This window comes from Hypomesus transpacificus, unplaced genomic scaffold (assembly GCF_021917145.1).
Source record: "Hypomesus transpacificus isolate Combined female unplaced genomic scaffold, fHypTra1 scaffold_416, whole genome shotgun sequence".
In the NCBI taxonomy this organism is placed as follows: domain Eukaryota; kingdom Metazoa; phylum Chordata; class Actinopteri; order Osmeriformes; family Osmeridae; genus Hypomesus; species Hypomesus transpacificus.
Genome location: NW_025813934.1, coordinates 36,654 through 59,049, shown reverse-complemented (window position 1 = coordinate 59,049; position 22,396 = coordinate 36,654). Strand labels below are relative to the sequence as shown.

Genomic DNA, 22,396 nt, shown 5'->3' with positions numbered 1-22,396 from the left:
GGAATAAGAATCATGAAATCACGCCCTCATTCAGAGGCACGCAAAATAGAGGCGTTGTAGTTGGCTAAATGGGGGGAAAGGAAAATGTATTGGAGAAATTATTACCCCCTCCCCCCCGTTATGGTAGTCTGTCAGCAAATAGTCGCTCAAGCCGGAGTTTACTAAAAAGCTGTATAAAAAATCCTGATTGAGATAATCAGCTTCTCCTTCGTAATATCACCAGATGATTTTAAGACATAACCTCCGAAGTCTTCAGTGTGGTCTTATAAGACCTTATTTGCTCGGTCAAACGCCCTACCTTCTTTACAAGATGATCTTAGTCTCGATTGGTAGTTTAGGTTATATAATATCCGATGTATCATCCGTGGGCGAACTCAAATATATAATACATAAACAGACTAACACGCTTTCTTCCCAATAGCTCGACTCCCGGGCGTGGTAAGGCAGAATATGGCGGACTTTCACTCCAATCCGCTAGGCTGGAATACAGTTATCTCTAGTGGTTAGAAAACCAAGAAAGCCATTCACCCTTTCCAGGTGGGCTTCGGTAGATTTCAATAAGCACCATCAGCATGTCCTTAAAAATACGTGAACACTGACTATACAGTCCAGGTTTTCTGATGATTGAAAGATGGACAAAAGTGGTTTGCAGTCTGTCTCTTCTTTCCCTCAATTCTCTTTATGCATTTTTATTACTGAGACCATCTAGGCTGCTGTTGGCAGGGTGACGTACGTCGGACAGCGGCGGGGGGAGTGTCCGTGAGACAACGCCACAGAAGTACACTAAACCTGTGGAATAAAAAGATAGTACCGAGTTCATTCAGAAAAAAGATGTTCATTGTAGGCTATTACACAACATCAACCGCTATGGCTGCAAATAGAAATTCGGTTGCTTCACACGTGTAACAGTCTTTCCTGCCGTTAAGGCCTTATAATCTATGTTAGAAATGCCAAGTCTGTCAAACTACACACAGCGATTGAAAAATATTAAGCTACAAGCTGGCCATAGCAGTTATGTTATACTATAGTTATGCTATCGTTATTTCCCTATAGGGCACAGTTATTAAGTATCCTAATGCCAAATAAAATAAAAATATGTTGCAGTACTCCTATACCCATTCACAGCTGAAAATCTTCAGATAATATGCATCCATGCAACAATAACGTTAAACCTGTTCTATGCCTCATTAAGTTGAGAGTAGTTTTGTCAAAATGTTTGAGCAATAGCTCATCTATATTCTGTGGAATTAAAAACATGGGAAACATCAAATAGGGGTTTTTAGATACCTTTTAAAACCTGGCAACCACCATGTGCGCTACTCGCTCCGCTCCACCGCGGCCAGTGTGTGTGCGCGGTACCGCATCAACAAGTGGCGTCGGGTGGGCGGTTAAGAAACCAAGGAAACAACAAAGCTAGGACATCCATCGGTAGCGAGCTATCCAGATCCAGAGGATGGTCACTACCCTTTAATACATCGTTTGCAATAAAAGAGGTAAGACAAATGCGAAACATTTATTTTAGTGATTGCTTTATCTGAGTCTATGAATTACCGACAGCAAGCAAACTAGTTTGAGTGGATTGGCTTGGTGCTAGCACTAACGTGGCGCCAGTACAGTAGTCTATCTCCAACTTGGAATCCAAGTGTCTGTGTAGCTAGTTACACACAAGCTACATTGACAAGTTATCGAGTTAGCAACCTTACTGGTACATCACTCCCATCACTGTACTCAACACTGATGTGGCTTACTCTAGCAAGCTAGCTAGTTGTAGTAAACAAGCGAGTCTAGCTAGCTTTCTAGCTACTGACACAACAACAGTCGGGGCAAGCACAGAAGATGATGGCGGCTTCAAATCATCAAACCAAAGTTACGTACTAAGGGAACAAACTATGAATACGAATGAACAGCAATAAGAATCAGCTCGAACGTCTTTCTCTTTATCAGTGGTGCTTATGGAAGTGACGTGTGTCTTGTCCTACATGTTGCCTGGATAAGGAGGTTCCAAGATGCTGGACGCTGCCCAGATTCGGAAACGAGGTGGCCAAGACTTCGGGGCATACTACGACTACGCCTGCGCCATGCAGGATCTGGCCCCGTCCCGTGCCGTCAAGGCCCACTTAAGCCAAGGAATACTGGACATCAATGGGGACCGCCTCAAATTTACAGACTGGCCGCCAGTCTTTAGCACGCTCGCAATCAATAGACATTTGCAGAACATTTCTATCAGCAGCTCTTTCCAGATTGGGCCTGCGGTGGGGGAGACTGGTAAAGAGAGAGGGAGAGAGATTACAAGAAAGGAGTTCAAGGCTTTTCAGTTGCCTGGTTTTTGGAATAAATCTCTTCCCCACCCCCATATCTTATTTATTGTCTCTCTTTATCTCCCCACCCTTCTCTCTCTCTTCCACCTCCATATCTCTCTCTCTCTCCTCTCCCTTCCTTCTCTCTATCTCTCTCTCTGTCTGTCTCTCTCTCCCCTCCCTCCTTCCCTCCCTCTCTCTCCCTTCCTTCTCTCTCTCTCTCTCCTCTCCCTTCCTTCTCTCTATCTCTCTCTCTGTCTGTCTCTCTCTCCCCTCCCTCCTTCCCTCCCTCTCTCTCCCTTCCTTCTCTCTCCCTCTCTCTCTCCTCCCTCTCGGAGTTCAGACAGTAGGTACTGGTACACTTCTAGAAGGAGGATTCCAGCCATCCACTCCAAAGAGTTGACCTTTAAACTGTGTAAGGCTCTCAGAGATTGTCTGAGTGTCTCTCCTAACCTCAAGACTCTCCAGCTCCACGGCCTGCCACTTAGAGAGAGAGACCTCATCACCCTGACCAAGGTCAGAAGATAAGATGGCATTATTCCTCCTTCCCCCTCTTCCTCTCTCTCCCTCAGACCACAGCCCCCATTAGTCCTTTAGAGCTCCCTTCTGCTAACCTCAACCCTTCCGACTATCTTACACCTCCCTCCCTCTGACCTCAACCCCCATCTTTCTCTTACACCTCCCTCCCTCTGACCTCAACCCCCATCTTTCTCTTATACCTCCCTCCCTCTGACCTCAACCCCCATCTTTCTCTTATACCTCCCTCCGTCTGACCTCAACCCCCATCTTTCTCTTATACCTCCCTCCCTCTGACCTCAACCCCCATCTTTCTCTTATACCTCCCTCCCTCTGACCTCAACCCCCATCTTTCTCTTATACCTCCCTCCCTCTGACCTCAACCCCCATCTTTCTCTTATACCTCCCTCCCTCTGACCTCAACCCCCATCTTTCTCTTATACCTCCCTCCCTCTGACCTCAACCCCCATCTTTCTCTTATACCTCCCTCCCTCTGACCTCAACCCCCATCTTTCTCTTATACCTCCCTCCCTCTGACCTCAACCCCCATCTTTCTCTTACACCTCCCTCCCTCTGACCTCAACCCCCATCTTTCTCTTACACCTCCCTCCCTCTGACCTCAACCCCCATCTTTCTCTTACACCTCCCTCCCTCTGACCTCAACCCCCATCTTTCTCTTATACCTCCCTCCCTCTGACCTCAACCCCCATCTTTCTCTTATACCTCCCTCCCTCTGACCTCAACCCCCATCTTTCTCTTATACCTCCCTCCCTCTGACCTCAACCCCCATCTTTCTCTTACACCTCCCTCCCTCCAGCCTCAGAGCACACTCTAATACAGCTCACCTTGCCTTCCTCCCGCCGTCTTTCCAGGGCTTGGCCGCAAGTGTCTCTCTGGAGCATGTGTCCTTGGCACACTGTCCAATAAGGGACAAGGGATTAGAAGGTAAGAGGTCTCGACGGTGGAGCGCACCCCCGTGTGATTAAACGCAGCGTTTTCCGGTGAACGTTTCTGATAGTTTTGTCTTTCTCCTGTTCAGCCATCTGTCAGAGTGTGAAGTATTCTGCCTCTGTGAGGACAGTGGACTTCACAAACTGTAACCTCACATGGAGGGGGGCTGAGCACATGGCCAGCATCGTCAAGGTAACACGACCACTCCTTCATCTTCAGCCACCTTATCATTGACCTCATTATGGATTTGGCCTGATCGTTGTGAACCTTGAGTCTCCTTCAGGATCAGTGAAGGGGATTTAATTGAAGCTCTGTGGGTCTATTAATGGCACTGTTTGGGGTTCGACTCATGGCTTGCTCTGTGAACTCTGGCGCCCTCAAGTGATGAAGTCGTAGTTTCACAGTTGGGAATTCGAAAAAAGGAAGTGCTTTAACTTTCAAACATGTTACAAAGGCATCATACCTCTCCACCTTCCTTCTCCCTCCCTCCCTCCCTCCCGGTAGCACCAGGCGACCCAGCGGCACGGTGCGGCGTGGGTGGAGTCTCTGCGTTACCGGAAACCGGAGTTTGAGGGCATGGGCGGCTTGCGGCGCCTCACTCTCAACTGCAACACGTTGATCGGAGACCGCGGGGCGACTGCCCTGGCACAGGAGCTGTCAGAGGACCTCTGGGTCAAAGGTCAGAGGTCACAGAGGGCAAACGCTTCCCGTTTCACTTCCTGTAGCACTTGTGATGTGACTTTCTGCATTGTGCTATGCGCTATTGTGGTTGCTGTTATTGTTGCACAATAGAGATATTTTTGTTCAATGTTCCTGGTAGCAGAGATATGGTTGCGTTGCGCTGTGCTTTGTAAAATAAGACTTTTCCTTGACCACTGAAATACTGTCAGAGCTACATCACACATGAATGGTCACCACATACACTTTCGATGAGAGTTGAAGGCTCGTCTGTCTCCCCCAGCTCTGGACTTGCAGAAGTGTGGGCTGTCCAGCGATGGAGCCAGGAAGCTGCTGGAGGCTCTGAAGACCAACGCCACCCTCTGCGTGCTGGACATCAGGAGTAACCCCCTAGTGGGTGAGGATCCAGAGAGCTCACAGGACAGCCTGGCTCTGCATGCCTGCTGCCTGGTCAGAGAGCTCACAGGACAGCCTGGCTCTGCATGCCTGCTGCCTGGTCAGAGAGCTCACAGGACAGCCTGGCTCTGCATGCCTGCTGCCTGGTCAGAGAGCTCACAGGACAGCCTGGCTCTGCATGCCTGCTGCCTGGTCAGAGAGCTCACAGGACAGCCTGGCTCTGCATGCCTGCTGCCTGGTCAGAGAGCTCACAGGACAGCCTGGCTCTGCATGCCTGCTGCCGGCTGCATCACAAATCATGCTGACCATGCCTTGGGGCAAGCAGTGCCAATATAACAGAGAACTGAATTAATTCTACATATTTTGTTATTCATTGTTTTTGACTATATATCTTATGTAATAGTACCTCTCTGTCTCACTTTTTTTTCTCAGACAAAGTCTTGGTGAAGACTACCATAGAGAAAGTTCTCATGAACTGTAATGGACAGTCTGCTGAGGTAGGACTGTGCCTCCGGGCATCAAACTAAACGGTGTGTGTGCTTACTTGATTGTCTGTATAATGTACTGTGTGCAGAGATGGCAAAAGTACAAACATCCATCCCTCTGTAGAAGTACAGATATTTATTTCACACACACAGTGAAAGGAGAGGACTTTTTTCCCCTAAATATGTTTTCATCTACAGAGTCAGAGTAGATGAAAGTATAGTGTTAGTATAGTGTAGTATAGTGAAAGTATAGAGTATAGTAGATACCAGACAAATCTACTGTACAAGTATTTGTACTTAGTTACTTCCCATCTCTGACAGTGTGTGAAGCAGATGTGTGTTCACAGTGCGTATTGTGTGGTGTTGTAGTTCTCCTGGATCAAGCCCCCAGCCATGAAAGAGCCCCACAAACCCTCTACCACCAAGAGAAGAATACTGGTCAACACCCACAGAGGGAAAGCCACGTTTAGAATAGGTACCTTCCTCTGGAACCTTCTCATCTCGATTTTAATTTTTGTTTTAAAAAAAAAAAAGTTATATATATTACGATTGTTCTGTCAACTCTCTTTTCTGGACTGTAATTTCTCGGATTTAGCTATCTAACACATTTCCACGCACTGATGACCCCAAGCTATCCTCTCTATCTCACTTTTTCCCTTTCTTTCTGACCCTGAACTTTCCAGAAGTTTGGACACGTGGTGAGAGAGTTTCTGTCACAGTCCCTCTCTGCCCACAGACCCCAGTTAAACCCTTAGCTCTTATCTTGACTCTTTAGACCCTATCAGTTCAACCTTACTGGGTGAAGTAAGTCAAGGCCACCCTATGTGTTTTGACTGCAAAACAGAGGATGTATGATGGTTTTAGTTTGTTTTGGTAGACCCAGATAGCTGCCTGGCTTGGCCTACAGACGTGCTGTAGCAGGGATGGCTGACTGTACATCTCCACCTAACCATGTGAGGGAATGTCTGGTTTCCTGTCAGAGGTTGTTGACCAAATATGGTCGTGTCTCCCAGTTCCCCGCAGGGCGTCCTCGACTGGTCGGAGGAGTCCCGCTGTGGCCCCGCCCACCCGCCCACGGCCCCGCCCCTCCAGGTGTGTTCCGTGGCGTTCAGCAGCACGCGCCGACCGTGACAGGTGAGCGAAGGGCAACGCTGTAAATGAAACAACAAAATGAAAGTAATACCGTCAAACGTGATTAGCGTCGTAAAATGGTAGAAGCTGAGAACCGGTTCCGTTAACGGGGTGAGTTAACGTCAGTCTGTTCTTCTCTCTGCAGAGGTCTTCCCCCAGGTATCGGTGGATCCAAGCAGATCTTCCAGGTAAACTGCTCTCTCCTCCACCTGGATATGAGGACTAAGTAAAACCCCAAACATTTATGCAAAGATCAATGTATTATTTATCGAGCACTGTTAAAAACAACTACCGTTGACTAATGTGCTGCACATTAAAACATGAATTACCATCGAGTACACCCAGACAGGCACAAAGTCACGCATGAAACAAAAACTGAAAATATATAGTAAACCATCATATCACAAATTGGAGGCCAAATGAGGAACAGAACAGACGAGTCACTATCGGCTCTCTGCTGCAGGCGGCCGGCACCGTCCATGTCAACATGGAGGCCGACTCGGAGGAGGAGGAAGAGGAGGATGACGAGGAGGAGACTGGGAGTCCATCCGGACTGAGTCTCCATGAAAGGATCACAGTCAGGCAGTACAGACTCATCCAGGTGAGAATCCCTTCCAAGAAACACTTTGGTCCAACACCACAAAAGTGAGTTGTGCCTTCGTTTTGGATATAACTCATACAGACCCCCTGCTGTTGTGAATGTGGCCCCTGTGTGTCCTGGCTGGGCTGTGATGCAGTAGCTTTACCTGTCCTGCAGGGGGAGCTGGAGGAGATTCGTCTCAGGCTAGCAGAGGAGCGCCGGGCCAGAGTGAGAACAGAGACTAGACTTATGGAGGTACGAAAGACTGATAGAAATAACAATATGTTGTGTGTCTGTGTGTGTGTGTATAGGCATGCATTAGTGCATAATAACTCTTTTCACGTGTGTGTGTATTCAGTATGAGCTGGAGAATTGCAGGCTTCGCAGACTCAACTTCTCCCTGTCAGAGGCGGTCAAGGCCCCGCCCATCGCTGCCTCCAGTATTCTGGAAGACGAGGAGGTTCTGGAAAGCATTGAAAGTTCCTTCAACAAGTTCCATGGATTCCTGGATCTCCTGAAGGATGCTGGGTAAGCCTTGTGATTGGCTGGGAGGACGCAGGTTTATGACGACAGAGGCCTGAATTCACAACCCGGTTCAGACGTAAATATAATCCTATTCTTGATGATCTAATTTCTATCTCCCTTCTTTTCTTCTTCAGACTGGGCCAACTGGCCTCCATGGCTGGGATCGACCAATCAGACTTTGGCCCTGTGGGGAGACCCCAGCTGTCCTCTACGGTTGGACTAGGCCTGAGTGAAGGTGTTGGGGTAGGGGACACAGACAAGACTCAGAAGGGTGACGGTGTTCCCTCGGTAGGTACAGCCAGTATGTGTAGAGAGGTTGGTTAGTGGATGGTTTTACAGCCACATTCAGATGAAAGACACCAGGTCTCTCTCTCTGTCTGCCTCTTTGTCTCTCTCTCTCTCTCTCTCTCTCTCTCTCTCTCTCTCTCTCTCTCTCTCTCTCTCTCTCTCTCTGTCTGTCTCTCTGTCTCTCTCTCTGTCTCTCTCTCTCCAGGAAGGAGCTGTGCCCCGTCCCACACCTAGACGCCTCACCCGTGAGCCTCCGGTCTCTCCCAGGGAGTTCCTGCCAGAGCGAAGCCCACAGGAAGTTCCTCTGGACCTGGCTAGTGGTCCTACAGGGGCTCCCTGTGTGGAGGAGTCTGGTGGAGAACCGGACTGGAGGGCTCCATCCCCTAAACAAATTGGGGAACTCCAGGTGGCAGGGTCAGAGCACAGTATCCAAAGAAACAGCTCTCATGGAAACGGTTCCCATGGCAAGAATTCTCACGGTTCCAATGGCAAAGCGTCCCAGGGTAGAATCTCCCAGTCTCGGCACGGTAACGGCTCCAACCGCAGCCAGGGCTCCCAGAGCAACGGTTCCCATGGTTACAGCCTCAACTACAGCAATGGCTCCAATGCCTACAGCTCTGTCCACGGCAACAGCCACCGTAGCAACAGTTCCCACGGTGACATGTCTGCGAGGTCCAGCCTCAGTGAGTTGAGTGAGAGGGCGGAGTCTGTGGCGTCGGAGGGTTCGGTCAGGGCCGAGGGTGGAGGAGGAGGAGGTGGAGGGCAGAGAGGGGAGGCGGGGGGGGAACTGTACTCAGGGGTGTGGAACTTCGGAGCGGGTCAGATTGTTTGGTAGTTTGACAGGGGTGTCAGATAGGCTGCAACCAATCAGCTGTGAGGCCCACTTGAGCTGTAAACTGAACACGGCTGTTTTGATGTTTTAATGTTGATTTTATGTTCATCAATGCAGAGGCCAAATTCCTGTGTGGCTGTTAATATTGGTTTTGAAATGTGATTTTAGCCTTTTGTTCAATGAGTCGTTGCTTTTTTAATCTCTCCTATTTTTTTTTTTTTTTATAATATGATTGAATATTTTTCCCTGTTCCTTCTGTTGAAGCAACATATATTTACAATAAATATTGTGGGAAAAGGTTGTTGTCTGATTATGTTGTATTATTGTTTTGTCTGTGTATCATACTGGACAACATTACACAGTGAGCCTTGAAGTTTGATAGTGAACTTTAAAATTTTAGTTTTTACAGCTCCACTGACGTTATTCGTTCCATGGTATTGTGTGTACATGAAGCCTTTAACAAATCATTTAGCCAAACTGCAACGTTGGCAAACCGCAAAGCCAGACTCCGTTTCCGTATTTTCACTCCCACCTCGAGTCCTGATGCTCGCTGTTTGCCCTCTGACTCGCACATTCAGACGTTATATTGATCGACGAGAATGCGTGCCTGATAAGGACTGTCACTTTGTCAAATATTTAACCTAGCAATGCAGAAAGGAAGATAATCTATACTCGAGGACATATCTCCTTGTCTAAACATAATTTCGCCTGAACAGTTTTTAAATAAGGTAAGCTTCAACACACTGCTGTTGCTTAGCCAACTAGCTTGTCTCGCTACTTTAGCTTCAAAGCTACTAGCCACAACTCAAATCTACTGGTTGAAATACATCACTACATTTGATCTTGAATATGAAGCATTTACTATCAAAGTATTGTTAGAACACCAATCCCCAAATTGAAACATTAATTTGGTGGGGAAACGACTAAATTTGTTGTAAGTTTGACGTTCAGACTCATGGTTTGCTAAGCGGTGTAACGCAATGATTGCCAACTAAGCTACAGCTATCACTGCGCAAATACGGTGGATTTTTCTGCTGGGTCCTATTATCTCTCCTGGAATACACATTGTATTTGAGTTGAGTGTGTTCGCTGTATATATGTGTTTATTGTAACTTGCAAACAGCTGAGGCTTATCTTTAGTGACTCATGTTACTGTTTCCATAAACTGGATTCTTACAGACTCTCAGCAGCAATGCACAGCCAAAGTGACCGTACCCTAGCTACCTTTGCTGGCTACTGTTACCATAATATGCACGCACCTGTTAACACCCTCCTCTCCCTCCAGAATATTCTAGACCGTTTGACTGAGCTTAGTTTTTGAAAGTTGGAAGTTCATGTGATCCTAAAGTTGAGTAGGGGGATCACCAGCACCATGGTGGTTCTGTCATCGAACTTAAATGTGTGTGTCCATTGTGCAGGCAGCCATGGGAGGGCTGGTGAACGGGAGGAGAGGGGGTAGGTCTCCCCCTCTCATGATTGGAGCTCTGATCGCCTGCATCCTTGTCCTGGGTTTCAACTACTGGGTCTCCAGCTCTCGTAACCTGGAACTACAGGTGTGTGTGTGAGTGTGTGTGTGAAAGAGAGACAGAGAGTGTGTTTGAGTGAGAGAGCGAGCGTGTGTAATGTTTGCTTAAATCAAGGAGGTAGACATGCACAGTAGATTAAAATATACTAAATTATAACCCCACACACCTTCCGTGATAAACGAACCCCCCCCCCCCCCTCCTGTCACCGCACGCGTGCAGACGAAGCTGTATGAGCTGGAGAGCCAGGTGCGGAGGGGCGCGGCGGAGCGAGGGGCGGTGGAGGTGAAGAAGAACGAGTTCCAGGAGGAGGTGCAGAGGCAGAAGGAGCAGATCAGCCGCATAGAGAACCTGTACAAGAGACAGCTGGAGGGAGCACAGAACACCTGCACCCAGGAGCGGGTAGGAGACACACACACACACGCACACTAACTCCAGAGCGTCTATGGTAGAGGCACCACTATATCCAGAGCAGCAGGTCACCCTAGTCACCAGGTTGTAGTAAAGACAGGTGAGGTGAGGCCCTGAGATAAGGCTGTCCTCAGGAAATCCTGCTAGACATATTCTGGGTTTTATCTTGGTGATAACGTTCCCCAGCTGTTCTCTCTCCGGTTCTCTCTCCTGTTCTCTCTCCGGTTCTCTCTCCGGTTCTCTCTCTCTGCTTGTCCTGAAGTGACCCTACATCTGTTTCAACACTCCACGAGTCAGGACTTGTTTTAAATAGTTAAGGGACATGTAAAAAATAAATAACTCCCGAACATAATAAAATAAACACAGGAACATGGAAGTCCTCGTTCTATGGAACAATTTCATGCAGCTCTGTTTCTGGCTGTGTGTGCGTGTGTGTGTGTGTGTGTGTGTGTGTGTGTGTGTGTGTGTGAGACTGACTGGTACCAGTGCTACCAGTGTGACCATCTCCACAAATTCCCACCTGAGAGGTGACGCCCTGGCAGCCAGCTCAGGGACCATCTGTTTCACACACACACACACACACACACAAACACCACACACACACACCTATACACGCACACCACACACTACACACACACACCTGCATGTGTTCACAGTGTGTGTGTTTACCTGCAGGGGCCCTTGCAGCTCAATGTTTCCACCAGTACCAAGACGATACAGGATCTCAAGGGTGGGAACCTTCTTCTTCTCATCTTCCGTTCTCTCTCTTTTCTTTGCCTTTTTTCTATTGCTCTTTCAGTTGCTGATACAAGGTTTCATGTGCCTGTCTGTGTGTGTGCTGCTAAGAAAACTTGATAATGATTGTATCTGTATTTGTGTGTGTGTGTTTGAACAGTTCAACTGAACCAGCTGAACGATGAACTGGGCAAGGTGCAGAAACAGTTACAGAGTTGCCATGGCGACCTAGACACTCTTAACAAGAAACTTACGTACGACATGTAAGACTCCCAACACAATACGCGGCGCCCACAAACTGACTCTGCAGCCCTACGACCTGGAAGAAATCAGCTGTGTGCGTGTGCGTGTGTGTGTGTGTGTACAGGACGCAGTGTAACACTCAGATCCTTGCCCAGAGGGAGGAGTGTGCTGAGAAGCTGGCAGCCGTCAAACAGGAAGCACAGAAGAAGACAACCAAGCCCAAGCCGGCCGTCTCCTCACAGGTGCAATACCCAGTCACCCCCTGACCTCTGACCCCTAGTCTGCTGTTGTCCGTAGCAACCTGGTCCTCTCAACACCTACATCTAGGATGTGGTGACATTGTGGTCTCAATCCTGATCTGTTCAGCCTGGTGTAGAACCAGGAAGCCAAAAAAGAATTCACGCTCGTCACAACACTCCTGAGTCATCGCTACTTCCTGTTTCCTGTTCAGGTGAATGTGGTTCCCACGGGGAAGGCCAGCACCTCAAGGAAGGTGGGCGTGGTCGACAAGGAGGAGCCAGGGAGGGTGGGGCTTGACGATACTAAGACCACACCGGTCCTAGGCCACTCCCCCGAGCTCCCCCCGCTCGATGCCATGGCTGGGGGACCAGATGCTCCAGAGCTGCTGACCAATGAGATCCTAGAAGACACAGGTACAGGAAGTAGATGGTTCTTCTTTGAAAGATACCGGATGTAAACGACTACGGTAGTGCACGTGGCGTGGCTGGTTTGAACTAAACTCTGGTGGTTGTGTGAAGGTCTGGAGACTCCAGATTTGACCCCTGTGAAGGAGCTGTCCAAGCCAGAGTCTAGTCCCTCCCTAGAGGGGAAGCAGCACCTAGACTCTCCTGCAGACGGCGCTGTGGAGCCAGGGGAGGAGCCTACAGGTCACATCCTGAAGAAGAACCAGGTGAAGGACGATAAGGTGGAGGTCTTAGACACACACGGAGGGGTCCAGGCAGAAGGTATGATAGAACTACACACACACATGTTTAACTACACACCCACACATGTAACAAACACACACAATTGCTCACACTTCAACAGCACTCTAGAAGATAATTTTCGTCTGAAGTATCTTATCTGTTCTCTCCCCCCTCCTCCTTCTTCTCCAGGGGCTGAAGACATCCTGATTGGCCAGGACAAGGGTGAGGACGCTCCTATTGGTCAGAAGGTGGACAACCCTGAGGACTACGACGCAGATGAGCAGATAGTGGGCGGAGTCGACCCAGAGAAACGGAACGCACTGGCTGAGACTATAGGTGAGGGGAGTGTGTGAGTGAGTGTGTGTGTGTGTGTGTGTGGAGAGATGTTGTGTACGGGGAGAGATGTTGTGTACATGCATGCAGGTGGTGAAGATGTGTGTGTGTGTTTGTCCTGCTAGATAAGGAGATGGAGGACGAGGAGGCCGACTACAACGGCGACGACGAGAACGAGGGAGAGTTTGAGGCGGATAAGATGGCCGAGCTCGCCCAGATCTAAGGTACACACACACACACACACAGACATTTTCTATTCATTCCACATACCTGTTGTCTGAAGACCCTAAATTTCTGGTTTGTTCTGACAGGGTGATGTGTGGGGAGAAGATGCCTCCGTCCACTCCGTCCACCCCCCGAACACACGCCCACACACACTCCCCCCTCCAGAACCACCAAGCGTCACAGAGTGCTGCTTCACAGCCTGCTCCCTGAACATTTCCAGCACAGTAGGACTCAGTCCAAACCAGGACTATGCTCTACAGCCCCCCCGCCCTCCACTCCTGCTCTTAAAGGGACGGTATCTCACAGGCTGCCTTAACCAGTCACTCCAGCCCTCCACAGCAAACACAGCTGGGGGGGGAACATGGACCTGGAGACTCTGAGCTGTTGTAGAAGCTGTGGGGAAGGATTCACGCTTGTGTGTGTGTGTGTTAATGATAAATTGGTCACTAGCTAGAGAAAGTGTGTGCTTAGGTGTAAAATGATTTAGACAGATGGCTTGATTTACGGTCGTTATCCATTACCTTGAGTGATCTTCCTGACTCCAAACCAAGCCCTAAGGCCTAGTCCTACAAGTCAAACTAAGAGCTTCTACCATTTTTAAGATCCCATGACAACGGGAGTGAGATGACCACCTTGCCCCCTGATTGGCCTGTTGGTTGCCACCATCTTCTTTTGATCTGTCCATTGGCCTAAAATCTCCATGATGAGGTGTTAAGGGTTGGTTTAGGGTGGAATGCTGGTTTGGATTAACAATGTAAGATTCACTGTCATAGAAGTGCAGATCATCATAATAATCCTGCTCATCCTGCTCTGTTAGTTAGTCATATCATGCTTTAGGCTAGGTACATTATTTCACAAATCTTTGGGAGTAACTTGGTTGTGTTTTGCACTGTGTAAGACAACGCTTTTCAGTCTGATTTAGCTGAAACCACGTTAGACAAGCTGTGTCTAGGATTTTAAAACGATTTATAAACTATTTCCAGTATGGTCTGATATGCCTGAACCCTGCGAGGCCAGAAGGTTAAAGGTCGGGTGTGCGACTCGTAGAAGAAATGTTTTTCTTAACTTATTCATCTTTTGGGAACTTTTTTTGTATTTAATTGTGTTGGTCGCATGGCGTCTGGCTGTGTGTCAGGTGGAGATCCTGGGGCGAGTCCCCCTAGTCGAGTGGTTCTCAACCCCGGTCCTCAGGGACCCCCTGGCCTGCCGTAGTCCCTTCATGGCTCTGGGACAGTTTGGTGGAGGAACACACCTGGAAACCGCATTACACCCAGAGAGGGCTGCTTTTGTCTCATGATTTTGTACAATGGATTTTTTGTTGTTTCATGATTTCGTATTTGTTTCCACGCTGTGCCGAAATGTACACATTAACAGTTAAATAATCATAGGTTTTTATTGAAGAAATGAACAAAAGGACAACAAGGAAATAAACAATTTAGATACCATGATCAATTTTGTCGCTTTGAGGCATGGCTGGTTATTGTAGTCTTTTGTAGATTCCTGGGACTTCAAGTGGTAGTTTGATGAACTGAGAAAACCTTGGTGCTGGTCAAATCCAGTAACCCAGATTAAGCTTTCTCTTAAGAAACAATGTCCTCCTTCGATGACAGTGCTTCAACGATTAGATGGCACCTTTGACAGGGAAACCAGGAAACTCTCCATTCAGGCAAGCAGACACTCTCTCTTTCTCACACACACACACACACACACAGGAACCCAAAGGGGGTCTCTCTTGATGGTGGGGAGGGGGCACGGAGGGGGGGGGGCACCTAGGGGGGGATCTGTCGAGGTGAAACTCAGTGTAGGAATCTCAGATGATCTTGACCACAGGGAAATACTTGTGAGCTGAGAAGTCAAACTCAGGAAGGACCTGGAGGAGAGAGAAACATGGGTAGAGAATCATAGGAGGGACATAGAGAGAGATGGATGAAGAGAGAGGAGACAGAGAGATTGGTAAAGAGAGAGGAGACAGAGAGATGGGTGAAGAGAGAGGAGACAGAGAGATGGGTGAAGAGAGAGGAGACAGAGAGATGGGTGAAGAGAGAGGAGACAGAGAGATGGGTGAAGAGACAGAGGAGGGACATAGAGAGAGATGGGTGAAGAGAGAGGAGACAGAGAGATGGGTGAAGAGAGATGGGTAAAGAGACAGAGGAGGGACATAGAGAGAGATGGGTGAAGAGAGAGGAGACAGAGAGATGGGTGAAGAGAGATGGGTGAAGAAAGATGGGTAAAGAGACAGAGGAGGGACATAGAGAGAGATGGGTGAAGAGAGAGGAGACAGAGAGATGGGTAAAGAGACAGAGGAGGGACATAGAGAGAGATGGCTAAAGAGAAAGGAGACAGAGAGATGGGTAGAGAGAGAAAGGAGAGACATGGGTAGAGATATAGAGGGATAGAATCATCACTGAGAACCTTTTAACAGCAACACCCCTGACATCCTGTGTGCTCCAGCCAGGCAGACGGGTCTGGCCTCCCTCACCAGGAGAGGAAGACAGGTCTGGCCTCACCAGGAGAGGAAGACGGGTCTGGTCTCACCAGGAGAGGAAGACAGGTCCGGCCTCACCAGGAGAGGCAGACAGGTCTGGTCTCACCAGGAGAGGAAGACAGGTCTGGCTTCACCAGGAGAGAAAGACAGGTCTGGCCTCCCTCACCAGGAGAGGAAGACGGGTCTGGCCTCCCTCACTAGGAGAGGCAGACAGGTCTGGCCTCCCTCACCAGGAGAGTCAGACGGGTCTGGCCTCACCAGGAGAGGCAGACAGGTCTGGCCTCCCTCACCAGGAGAGGAAGACAGGTCTGGCCTCACCAGGAGAGGAAGACAGGTCTGGCTTCACCAGGAGAGGAAGACAGGTCTGGCTTCACCAGGAGAGGAAGACAGGTCCGGCCTCACAGCAGGTGCGTCACTTCACAGTGATGGGCGTGTAACCATAGCGACGGCAGGGACACGTTACCTTGGTTTCCTTCTTGTGGCCTCCAGCCAGCAGTTTCATCACCACGATGTTGGGCTTGGCCACCTTCAGGATCCGGGTCACCTGCAACAACAATAAACAATCAACACCTGGAGCAACAACCTACCACAGCAACAGACACCTGGAGCAACAACAGACCACAGCAACAGACACCTGGAGCGGGACCAACACTAACACCACCATCCTAATCAAGAACTACTTTAACCAGGTGAGTGATGTCAGTAAGAGGTCGTGAGGGGTGCTGACCTCAGGGTCGGGGATCGGGACGTTCTCCAGGATGAGCTTGGCCTGCTGGAAGTGCTTGCTGGCCGCCATATACAGGTCAGCTGACTGGGGGGGCGGGCTGTACTTCTTCAGATCAGACATCTCCTACAGGACAGAGGGGGCGTCAGTCACTATGGAGAATCATCATTGGCGGAGAGAGGGAGGCATCAGTTACTAGGGAAGGATCCTCATTGGTGGGCAGGGATTTGTAGTCCAAAAGTGCTTCCTGTGTTACTTCCTGACCCCTGACCTCCATGTACAGTAGTGTGATTCACAGAGTCACTTTGTAACTGGTCAGAAACTAAATATGCATCATTGTAACTATGTGAATGTGTGTGTTGTGTGTGTGTGTGTGTGTTAGCTGGGCGTTGCTCCACTCTACCTTGAACTGGATGTAGTGGACAGGAGGGGGCGTGACCACGCTGTTGAAGGGGGCGAAGCGATGCTCATACCGAACCTGCTCGCTGTCCAGCTCAAACTGGGGCTTACGAACCTTCCCATCCATATCCAGGGCTATCATGGTCTGGAGGGAGGGAGAAGAGAGGGGGAGGAATGAAAAGTGGGAGAGTGAGAAGGGAAAGGGGGGGAGAAAGAGGGAGAGAGGGCAATGAGAGAGAGTGGGGCACAATACTGATAGCAGCACGTCTATGAAAATAATTGTGTGTACATGTTAGCCAGCATACCTTGTACATGCCAGCACACATGTTCTGGTAGGCTTGGCTCATCGTGATCTCTCTGCCGAGGGGACGAGCTGGGGAACAAAACAAACACACACTAAGATACAGAACCAGCCTTTCTTTCTCATACCTCCTCACCCACGTCCTCTGATCTTCTGACCCACCTCCTCCTCTCATACCTCCTCTTCCCTCCTCCTCACCTCCTCCCTTCTTCTTCTTCTTGGTTTTCTTGCTGCTGCGCCCTCTCTGCTGCTCCTCCAGGACTCTCTCCTCGGCCATCTGGGAGCTGTCCGCTCGGCTCAGCGTCGACATCAGCCAGGCATACAGGAACTCCGACAGGTACCTGACACACACACACCATATATTCACCAGTACTCTACTCCTGGTTGTAGTGTAGCAGTCCCTACAAATCGATGGATCAGCACTCGTGCAGTACTCACCAGTAGATGTAGTAGTACTCGTGCATGCTGTAGAGCTCCAGCTCAAAGCCGCTCAGCAGGTAGTGGATCATGATGCGCAGGTTGTGGTAGAGGATCCAGGTGCCCAGGCAGGCCAGGTGCTGCCGCTGGGGCTCCAGCTTCATAAGCAGGCTGTGCAGCGCCGCGTCCACCTTCTCTGCCTGCAGGGGGCGCCCCAGGAGCCAGGGAGGGAGGGAGATGAGGGGAGGAGGGTTGGGGTGAGAATAGAGAGGGTGGGGTTGGGTGGGTGAGTAGGAAAGGAGGAGGGAAGTTAGGGGGTCCATGACAGAGAAAGGAGCATCCTGAACACACACACACACACACACACACACACACATACCTCATCCTGCAGTGTCGCAAACTCCTCCAGGATGTGCCCCAGCTTGTCTCTCTGGCGAGCACGGTTGTGCCCGTGGATCTGGATGAGACTGCAGAATGGCTGCAGGGGGAGAGAGAGAGAGAGGGGGAGGAGGGAGGAGAGAGGGAGGGAGAAAGAGGGAGGAGGGAGATGAGTTTACATGTTATCAAGATGCCATCTCTGGCAGCGGGGTCTTGATACTTGAGGATGGAACAGAGTGTGTGTGTGTGTGTGTGTGTGAGTGTGAGAGAGAGTGTGTGTGTGTGAGAGAGAGAGTGTGTGTCTTACTCGGGAACAGTGTGTGACGAAGGAGTCGATGTAGTCCTTGGCTTGGTGGTTGTTATAGAGACAGCACCTGTTAACCAAGAGAAACACACGTCACACAGAACTCCCAGCCTCCTGAATACATTTACACATTAGTAAATGTTCATATACTAGTCCTAGTGCACACACACACACACACACGCTCAATGACTTACTTGGAAGAGAGGACAGGTGGGCTGACAAAGTACCTCAGGGCATCTTTAATCATATCCTGCATGAGGTGAGTCCCAAACACCTTCTTATTGTCTATCAGGAAGGTCGTCTAGCAACACAGGAGAGAGCAGTCGAATCCGGGCCAATCACGGGACAGGACACAAGGAGGCGTGCTCGGGTCGCACCAATCAGAGACGGGGGAGGCTGCTTACCTGGAGCAGAGATCTGGAGAGGACGCAGGGAGACTGCTCGCTGAACTCGCAGAAGAAGTCCTGTGGATAGAAGAATAAGAGATGATGAGAGGCCTCCAGGGGGAGCAGCAGGAAACAGGAAGCAGACGGCCGTGGGGCCAAGGTGACACGGCGGGCTGCTCTCACCAGGATGCCGTGCAGGTTGGTGGTGGTGATGACCTCACACACGTTCCTGATGCGGTCGATGAGCTTGCCGAAGTAGCCGACCATGCTCTCCCGCTTGATGATCTTGGCGTAGCGGGGAAACGTGGGCGGCAGCAGACGCTGGTTCACCAGGGGTTCAAACCCCATCATGATGGGGTGGTCTGGAGGGGGAGGAGGGCAGGGCGGTTAGGGGCGGGGATAGAGAGAGTGTGATCGAGTGACAGGAAAGGCAGAGGAGAGAGAGGGTAAGACATTGAGGGGTTTGGCCCGGGACGGAATCTAACCTGGGTCCCTCTGCGTTAAAGCACCTCTGGGTTAGCAGCTTGTGTGTGTGCGTTCATCACTGTGTGTGTGTGCGTGTGTTCATCACTGTGAGTGTGTGTTACCTCCTTTCGTGGTGTCGTTCTGGGACTGGATGCCGTACTCCAGGCTGGAGTGGATGAAGGGCAGGAGGTCTGCAGCCTGGGCCATCAGCTTCTGGGCCTCACTCACTGAGCTGGTCTGGGAAACATCCACCAGGATCACTCACTGAGCTAGTCTGGGTCACCTCTTCCTTGTGTGTGTGTGTGTGTGTTACCTCTTTCTTAGTGAAGGCCATCAGAGCGGTAAGCAGAAGCCTTGTAAACTTGATTCTGTTGAAAAGTGCCGAACACTGCTGATGCTGGAAAAGGAAGAACAGGAACAGGTTCATGACACACACACACAGGCCACATCTTCATCATAACCTTTGTGGTGACACACATTTAGGCCACCCAGACCACCCAGACCCAGGAGTCAGTTATGATAGGACCATCTGGTCCTGGCTTCTACTGACGCAGCTGCACATTCCAGCCTTCTGGCCTGGAACCCAGTCCCACGACCCAACCCACCCTGGGGCGAGAGAGAGAGGGCGAGAGAGAGCGAGAGAGGGCGAGAGAGAGGGCGAGAGAGAGAGGTGGAAACCAGGGAGGGGAGGGAGACAGGATGGAAAGAGTGTGTGAGACAGGGAGGATGAGATGGACAGAAGAGACACAGACCTCCAGCTCCACCTCCGGGTCGCGCTGCTCTCCTTGCCTGGTGCGTGTGCTCTGAGGGAGAGAGACAGGTTAGTGTGCGTGTGCTCTGAGGGAGAGAGACAGGTTAGTGTGCTCTGAGGGAGAAAGACAGGTTAGTGTGCGTCTTAATGTGATCTATTAAGAGATCAGTTGATCAGTGAACTATAGACAGATGCACACACCTTGACTCTTCTTTGCAGCTCATCCTCCACATCCTTCAGCATCCCTGTTCACACAGAGGAGATGATCACTCAGGTTATTTTTAGTTAAGACTCAAACACACTCCATCAATTTTTTTTAAAGATGTTTGGGCCTATTTAGGCTGTATGGGAGATGTACAGTTAGAGAACAGGCAGGAGGTGTAGGGGACACGTAGAATTTTCCCGAGCCGGACCATCACTTACCTGTGACTCGTAGGTCTGTAACATTGTTGGCCATTTTGAAACCATAGGTCATGGCCTGGAAATCCTCCTGAAAAACGCACAAAATCAGCCTGGTTTAGGCGACCAGGTACACACACACACACACACACAGAGAATGAGCTTACCTCTTCAAACACGGCAGCTTTGTTGACCTTCTCGCGGGCGATGTCGCACACCTTGAGGATGCCCAGAGTGAAGGCCTTGAGGGCGGGGTCTTCTATGAGGTCGGGGTTGTGGACATACAGACAGGTGAACACCGTCTGGGCCAGGGAGTGGCCCTCCAGCCACGTGATCTACAGACGCAGGCCGAAATGACAGACACACGCCAGGTCAGTACAACCTGGGGGGGACAAGCTGGGTGGTTACAGGTGAAAGAGTGACGTGAAGAGGAAGTGACTGAAAGTGAACCAGTTTCTGTCAGAGTAACTGACCAGGCAGCAGAAGCAGGTGTCCATGATGCCGATGAGCTCAGGAAGGCTGAGGTCGCTCACTCGGATCGTACCATCCTGGAGAGCGGGGGGGGGGGGGGGGGGGGGGGGGGGGAGCGAGAGAGATATATAAAGTAAAGGGGTTGAATATATAACTTTTGCCTATTTGAAGACGTTCTCAGATCCAGTGACCTTGACCGTGACTTTACCTTGACCGCCTGTTCGAAGTTCAGCACCTTCCTGTTGACCTGGTTGCCTATCATGCCAGCATCCATCTTAGGGTCCATCATCTCGATAGCAGACATGGCCTCAAACAGACCGAACCTGCACACAGAGACCTGGTTACAGAGCCCGACACACAGTGTGTGTGTGTGTGTGTCTGTCAGATCATATACTCACAGTTTGTCATGGAGTAACTCCCCAAGGTTAAGTTCTATAAAAACATAAAACAAACGATCTAAGCATTTGCTCAACTGTAATCCTAAACTTTCCCAGCTGCATTTCAAGTGTGCATCACATCCCAGAGTGCCCAGAGCAGGTAGATCAAATGTTCTACACCTTTCCAAACTGGCTCTTCCGGCACTATGACTTCTTCTATACAGCAACATGGTTTCACCTAAACGTAATCAGCACTGGAAGAACACACACTCACGCACCTTTGCATGCCCCTTTGAAGTCATGTGTGATGTCCACCCAGTTTGCATTATTCTTCATCTTCTCTGGGATTCCCAATCCCCAGCCAGCATCGTCTTCATCAACAGACGACTTCATTACCATGGCGACGGCTGCAGTAAACAAGAGTGGTATACATCTTTAGGAAACGCTGTCCTAATGCGCTTCATTAAGACTCAATGGCGTGCAACAATGTCAGACAACGCTAATGGATAGCTATAAAATGGCTTAAGGATTAAGTCTTAAAGTTTGTGGGAGAAAATTCAAAGAGAACAGTGGGAATGAGGTTCCTTGGTTGTGTGAGTTAAAACAGTCGTTTTGGAGTAGCGGTGAAGTCCGAGACTGGCAGGTCATATAAAGGGGGTGATCGAGAAGTCATTTGTGCCGCCTCACCCGTCTGTCAAGCATTAACGTCAGCCAACACCAAGGACAAAGCAGATGATGCCAAAAATGGCCTTGAATTTACTGAACTGTGGACGTGAGTGTAATGGAAATCTTAGAGGAGTAAATCTGAGGGGCTGTCAGCGGCACTGCAAAGCATCTCAGTTGGAGCCCTCAGCAAAGGCTGGTGCAATAGGTTGCATGGGTTATGATTTGGCTGAATCTGAGATGTGAATCTAGCTAGTACAGGTCCAAAATATCAGTCCCATTGGACAGAACTACGCAAAAACAAAAGTGCTTACTATGGTATAATTATGCAATCTGAAATAAAGCGTTCATATTTAATGCCAGTGCAAACTATTGTTTAGATGATTAGCCAAGCATGATAAACAGCATCACATTTTAGCATGCTAGCAAGCCAGCTAACTAGGTCTCTCTTGACATTGGTTATTGTACATCAACGAAACGACCCAATTCATAATACCATGCATTCTAAGATATGCTATATACTATTAACAGTAGTGTTGTGCATTTGAAATACGACCAACAATATCTATATGGCTCTTTTGCTAGAAAATTGATTACATACCTTGCTAATTATCATGTAGCTATTCTACCCGAAGTCAATGGATGAAGGCGCATTGGTGTGACGTCATGTGCCCGTTGTTCCATGGGATATGGTGTCGTATTGTTGTCAATATTAAGAACAATGCTGGCTTCTCTTTACATGTTCTGTTTATGAGTTAACATATCTTACTTACTACTTTATTCACAATATTGATCTGTTTG

At 49.4% G+C, this 22,396-nt stretch overlaps 3 protein-coding genes across 5 annotated transcripts; 2 read left to right on the top strand and 1 right to left on the bottom strand.

Moving 5' to 3' along the window:
* Positions 1-1,356: 1,356 nt before the first annotated feature.
* Positions 1,357-8,979, top strand: cep78 (centrosomal protein 78). Of its 2 annotated transcripts, none has more exons than XM_047016577.1 (16): positions 1,357-1,493; positions 1,996-2,265; positions 2,641-2,813; positions 3,686-3,758; positions 3,853-3,956; positions 4,269-4,443; positions 4,726-4,839; positions 5,271-5,335; positions 5,693-5,798; positions 6,337-6,457; positions 6,600-6,642; positions 6,918-7,055; positions 7,212-7,289; positions 7,393-7,562; positions 7,694-7,847; positions 8,053-8,979. In XM_047016577.1, exons 2-16 carry the CDS (start codon positions 2,007-2,009, stop codon positions 8,680-8,682), a joined length of 2,403 nt encoding a protein of 800 aa, XP_046872533.1. In that variant the 5' UTR covers positions 1,357-1,493; positions 1,996-2,006; the 3' UTR covers positions 8,683-8,979. The 2 variants fall into 2 exon arrangements, with proteins under 2 accessions (XP_046872533.1, XP_046872534.1); XM_047016578.1 differs by having other exon boundaries at positions 1,945-2,265.
* Positions 8,980-9,203: 224 nt separating this feature from the next.
* golm1 (golgi membrane protein 1) lies at positions 9,204-14,523 on the top strand. The gene is made up of 11 exons (XM_047016581.1): positions 9,204-9,407; positions 10,098-10,232; positions 10,425-10,604; positions 11,289-11,343; positions 11,509-11,611; positions 11,716-11,833; positions 12,043-12,244; positions 12,350-12,556; positions 12,707-12,853; positions 12,976-13,074; positions 13,162-14,523. Exons 2-10 carry the CDS (start codon positions 10,104-10,106, stop codon positions 13,071-13,073), a joined length of 1,239 nt encoding a protein of 412 aa, XP_046872537.1. The 5' UTR covers positions 9,204-9,407; positions 10,098-10,103; the 3' UTR covers position 13,074; positions 13,162-14,523.
* On the bottom strand, positions 14,450-22,247 carry naa35 (N-alpha-acetyltransferase 35, NatC auxiliary subunit). 2 transcript variants are annotated; one of them, XM_047016579.1, is made up of 23 exons: positions 22,197-22,247; positions 21,211-21,339; positions 20,954-20,987; positions 20,764-20,878; positions 20,558-20,632; positions 20,252-20,419; positions 20,109-20,175; positions 19,887-19,930; positions 19,687-19,737; positions 19,248-19,331; positions 19,057-19,171; positions 18,653-18,831; positions 18,488-18,547; positions 18,278-18,384; positions 18,087-18,153; positions 17,781-17,879; positions 17,423-17,601; positions 17,162-17,325; positions 16,989-17,056; positions 16,688-16,828; positions 16,288-16,410; positions 16,024-16,104; positions 14,450-14,945 (listed from the first exon to the last, which is right to left on the bottom strand). In XM_047016579.1, exons 2-23 carry the CDS (start codon positions 21,329-21,331, stop codon positions 14,886-14,888), a joined length of 2,202 nt encoding a protein of 733 aa, XP_046872535.1. In that variant the 5' UTR covers positions 21,332-21,339; positions 22,197-22,247; the 3' UTR covers positions 14,450-14,885. The 2 variants fall into 2 exon arrangements, with proteins under 2 accessions (XP_046872535.1, XP_046872536.1); XM_047016580.1 differs by having other exon boundaries at positions 17,183-17,325.
* Between the last annotated feature and the right edge of the window lie 149 nt (positions 22,248-22,396).